The sequence below is a fragment of the Myotis brandtii genome, unplaced genomic scaffold, assembly GCF_000412655.1.
Source record: "Myotis brandtii unplaced genomic scaffold, ASM41265v1 scaffold583, whole genome shotgun sequence".
Classification (NCBI taxonomy): domain Eukaryota; kingdom Metazoa; phylum Chordata; class Mammalia; order Chiroptera; family Vespertilionidae; genus Myotis; species Myotis brandtii.
The window spans coordinates 126,198-131,332 of record NW_005370191.1 but is presented as its reverse complement, the minus strand read 5'-3'; the positions used below and the strand labels follow the sequence as shown (position 1 = coordinate 131,332).

General features: G+C 50.3%; 1 protein-coding gene across 1 annotated transcript in view; it reads left to right on the top strand.

Annotated features, from left to right (window-relative positions):
* Nucleotides 1-3,861, top strand: part of TFR2 (transferrin receptor 2) — a 15,203-nt gene extending 11,342 nt beyond the window's left edge. The window contains exon 18 of the mRNA XM_014550164.1: nucleotides 2,869-3,861. Coding sequence (XP_014405650.1) covers nucleotides 2,869-3,153 — 285 coding nt within the window. The 3' untranslated portion in view covers nucleotides 3,154-3,861. The remainder of the gene's footprint in view (nucleotides 1-2,868) is intronic.
* The last annotated feature ends 1,274 nt before the right edge of the window (nucleotides 3,862-5,135 follow it).

The window sequence follows — 5,135 nt, the reverse complement described above, 5'->3', positions numbered from 1 at the left end:
CCCCCCCCCCCCATCCACAGCCCCCTCCCCCCCCCCACGCCCACCCACCCCCCAGCATCTCACCAACCCCCCGGAGAGAAAAAGCATGTCCATAATGGTCCACAATACAAGAGGCAAAGGGTTCTGGCCATGGAGGTACAAAAAGCTTAAGAAATCCAGAGCGTGGAGAGCTCTCTTCCTTCTGGCAATGAGATGCATGAAACTCAGAAAGGCTGCTTGGAGGAGGTGTCATGTGAAAGTTATACTAGATTTTATTCCCTCTGCAATCCCTCCTGCGTAGCTTTAATACTTTGCAACCCACACTCCATCCCCATTTCTAACCCCTCCTCTTCCTTCCATTTCTTCACCCCAAGAATTCAACCTGGCAACTCTTTGTCTCAGGAAATGGATGTGTAGAGACTGTGAGAGTGGGGGAAAGTCTGTAGGGCAAAATCATAAGCAGGACTATCCTGAGTGTGGGATGAGCAGGGAACCCAGTGTTCACCGGCAGTTTTGGGAGAACATGTCTGCCCCTTGCAGGTTTGTGTTTTTTCTCCCCATTTTTCCTGCTTGGGTTCCTGCTCGTTTCCCTTGGCATCACTCATTTCTTCTTTGTTCACACATTCATCCCTCTTGCTCGTTCATACTTGCTCCTTTTCCTGGTCGCTCTCTCATTCTCCTCTCTCCTCAGTATCCTCTTCTTCCTTTCCCCCTTCTTCATTTCTCCTTCTCCCCTTCCCTTTGTCCCCTCCACTAGACATGTGACCCTTGATGAGACAAGAGATTGGGCACGGTTCATTCTCAGATCTTGCTTTAACCCCTGATGTGCCAGACTCCAGGAACACAAAAAGACACCCCCCTTATCCCACTCCCAAAGGTTCCTCCCAAGGGCTAAAAGCATCTGTGTGTAAGAGATCAAAGGATTCAGACTCAGGCTGGAGAGGAAAAGGACTTCAGAACCTGCAATACAGGGCTAGGCTAAGCCCAGAGAACTTTGTGGCTCTAGATCAGGGGTTGGTAAACTACAGCCAACAGGCCAAATTTGGCCTTGCCTTTCTTTTTATAAATTAAGTTTTATTGCAATGCAGTCATGCTTATTGGTCTACAGCTGCTTTTGTGCTATAGCAGCAAAGTTGAGTAGCTGCAGAAACAGAATGGCCTGAGAAGCCTAAAATGTTTACTATCTTGCTTTTTGCATAAAACGTTTGCTGACCCCAGGCTTTAGACTGTTACATGGGTCTTGAATAACAGACAGAACTTGAGTTGGTGCAAAAAGGAGTTTCAGGGTAAGGATGAGGCAGTGAAATGGGGCCTGGCGCTCCTTGTGAGCAGTGTGTGGACCAGCGGAGTGTGAATAGAGGCTCCACGGAGAATCTGAGGGGAGAGGAGCACCAAGCAATGAGTTAGGAACCAACTATGGGGAACCTTGAATACCAAAATAAGAACTTCGAATTTTTAGGGTCTGGGCATCAAGGAAACTAGGAAGGTGTTTGAGCAGGAAGGTGATGTGAGCAAAGTGGAATTTTAGAAAGGATTTGGCCAGAGCGTAAATGGCCTGAAAAGAGAATGATATTAATGATGACTGAGCTCTGGGTGCGGGTGGCAGAGGGCAACACATGCCACCTAAGTGTGAGGGGACTGGACTGATGTGAGACATTTGGAAGTAAAAGGGAGAGACTGAGTGTTGAGAAGAGTAGGAGAATCATCATAGCAGCTGCCATTTATTGAGTGCTACCAAATGCTACGGCTTTACTTACTCAGGACTCCCTCAAATCTGTGAGGTTGCTAGTATCGCACACAGAAACAGAGGCTCAGATGGGCTAAGTAATGTATCCAGGATCTCAGTAAGTGGTAGAGCTGAAATTAGAAACCAAGCAGTCTGACTCCAAGCAGTCTGCTCACCCCACTCCCACTCACCTTCAAGGCTGAGAGCCTGGCACCTGGGGAAGACCATGGTGCTCACGAAGGAATATGGGTGCAAGGGTCAGGTTTTGGAAGAAGTTGGTGTCCACATGTGTGTGAGGCTGTGTCCAGGTGCCCCTTACCCCAGTGAGGAGGCCCAGAAGGCTAGAGGGCAGGATTGCTACTGTCCCCACCAGGTCCTGGTTGAAGTTTAAGGGCATGGATGAGCTCTTTGAATGAATGAGGCCTTTGAAAGATATGAGTGTGTGAGATTCTGATTTTGCTAGGGTGGCGCCCAGGTAATGGTAATTTAAATATCTTCCCCTGGTGATTTGAATATGCAGCCAGGATTGAAAAAACAACACTAGATTGTAGGTAAAGAGAAGAGCAGAAGGTAGAGGTCAAACCTTGGGCCAGCTCACAGGTGGGAGCAGAAGGAACCAGAGAAGCTAGCAGCGAGGTGGGAGGAGAACTGGGGTAGGAGCAAGGCCATCTCAGGAAGGACCAACAGTATCCGAGCCAGAGGGTGATGAGGCAGAGTCAGGCACTTCAGTAGGGGGCTGTCCCCTTGACCTTTGACTCTGGGCTATGGACAATGGCAGAGGTGAGGCAATATGACTGGGGTATGAGAAAGTGAGAAACAGCAGGATGATAGACTGTTCTCTGGGGCCCTGGGCAGGGAAGTGAATGGGGAGACCTAGATGCAGACTTGGAGGTTCAAGGGATAAGAAGAAAGGAATTCAACCCAGAACTGGAGAACATCCTACCCGGCTATTGGTGACATCACAGAGTGGCCATTCCTGATTGGGTAGCCAAAGGGAGGTGGGACTTAAGCTGCTCAATAGTGTTTATTAAGCCAGTACTAGGTCCCAATTTTGGTTTGGAATTGTTATTCAGGTTTTAGCTCGCTGTGGGGGACTGGGGAAGGGGGGGTTGGGGAAGCGGGGAGCAAGCCCCAACCTCGACCTGGCCCCCCTCTCTGTTCAGGTGGAGTACTATTTCCTGTCCCAGTATGTGTCGCCGGCTGACTCCCCATTCCGACACATCTTCCTGGGCCGTGGAGATCACACGCTGGGCGCCCTGCTCAACCACGTGCGGCTGCTCCGCTCCAGCAGTTCCGAGACCCTAGCGGCTGCCACCTCCGGGGTGGCGCCTGGCCTGGGCTTCCAGGAAAGCCGATTTCGGCGCCAACTGGCCCTGCTCACCTGGACGCTGCAGGGGGCCGCCAACGCACTCAGCGGGGATGTCTGGAACATAGATAACAACTTCTGAGGAGTGGGGATACAAGCTCTTGCCCCCAGCCAAGAGCTCCTGCTCTTCCCACTTGAGCGATTTCTGGGTGACTGTGCAACACCTCTCATTGCTGACGGATTTCTCATTAGCCCTTCCTGTCTCCTTAGGGGCCCAGTGTAAAATACCCATAGGCCCTTGGCCCTACAGTGTAGGATTAGGTGAGCAGTGCCTTCCAAAAGGGAGGGTCATGCTGTCAGCTAATCAGATAGCAGCATCTGTTCCATCAATCACAGCCCCTTCCCCTTCAAGAGCCAGGTGTCCCATACCAAGAGACCACTCTGGAAGGAAGGTTTCTGGGGGACCTGGCCAGCTTTCCTGGTGGGAGAGATGGCTGGGACCATGCCTATGGCTAACATGTGGCTGTGGTAGAAGGGGCTGAGGTGTGAACTTCAATAAACCACCTGGGCATCTGTTGTTTGTAAGCACCTTTATGCTTCCTCACTCTCACCCACCCAATCATCCCTTATCTAAGACCTAGGAAAGGCTTGAGAAGAAGGGGACAGAGAGGATGCAACTGGGAATGCTGTCTCCATGGGGAAAACTCAGGTGTCTCATTATGTAAAGAAGGAAACTGCCTACGGAAATAAGGTGGTCTTCTCCAAAGACCACCATGGAGTGGAGGGCTGGCTCTGTACCTTCTCCGGGGACCAGGGACAGCTACATATTTTGTAAGGTCTGGTGCAAAACAAAAATGCAGGACCTCTTGTTCAAAAAGCAAGAACAAAACCATTTTCTTTCTTCTACTGTCAATCTGTCATGGTGGTTATTTGCTGTTTACTGTCCAGAACCCTCAGACAGGGAAATACTCTGGGGCAGATGCCCATAGGCACTCTGGGTTCTACCCCACAACTTGGTACAAATGTACCCAAACCTGACCCTGACCTAGACCCTCCCTGTGCCTGCACCCAGGTTCCTGCTGGGGAAGGAGGGTGGCAGCTATCGCCAGGTAGGGGCAGGAAGCTAGCAGTCAAGAACCCATTTAGGGGAGGCAGGACTCCAGCACTTCCAAAACATAAATGCAAAGGTAGAATCATTAAGAATTTCAAGACAACCACAGAGCATTAACCCCAAACACAGGACCCCCTCAGAGCACGGGGTCATGGTAGACTGCAGCATCAAACACCCATTAGGTTGGCCCAGCCTGGGACCTCTCTCCTGTCAAGGTCCCCTTTGGTCAATCTTTGTCCTGTGAACTGGAAGCTGTAGGAGGGCAGGGAATTACAAGGCTTGCTGGCACCACTTTACCTTTCATCTTGGTTTCAGCAGGCTGTGGCCCTGGTCCTCACCCTCAGGGCAGCTGCAGAATCCCAGGGGCCACATCTCAGGATCCTTAGTCCTCTCTTACTCCCAGTATGGCGTGAGAGGTCTTACCCGGCTCCTCAGGATGCAGGACATGAAAGCCTCTTAGTCTATGGCTTGGGGTCCAGGATGAAACTGCCCCCCCCTCCCCCTTGAACTAACTTGGTGGGATCTCAGGAGACTGAACTGGGATCAGAACCCTCCTTGACTATTTGCTTCCCTGACACACAGTCCAGAAAAATATCTTTCAAGTGGCTTCTCAACCATTCTTCATCTTGTCCATTTGCTCCCAGTAGTAGACAGAATAATGGTCTGGGTAAAGAGGTCCATGTCCTAACCCAACAAAACTAAATGAATGTTACCTTACACAACAAAAAGGATTTTGCAGATGTAATTAAATTGAGGATCTTGAGATGGGGAGTGTTATGGGCTGAATTATGTGCCCCCCAAACCTGTATGTTGAAACTCTAACACCCAGCGCCTCAGAATGTGTGTATATTTGGAAATAGGGCCTTTAAAGAGGTGATTACGTTAAAATGAGGCCAAAAAGGTAGGCCCTGCTCCAATCTGACTGGTGTCCTTATAAGAAGAGGGAACTGGACACATAGAAACACCAGAGATGGACACACAGAGGAAAGACTGTCGGAGGACACAGCAAGAAG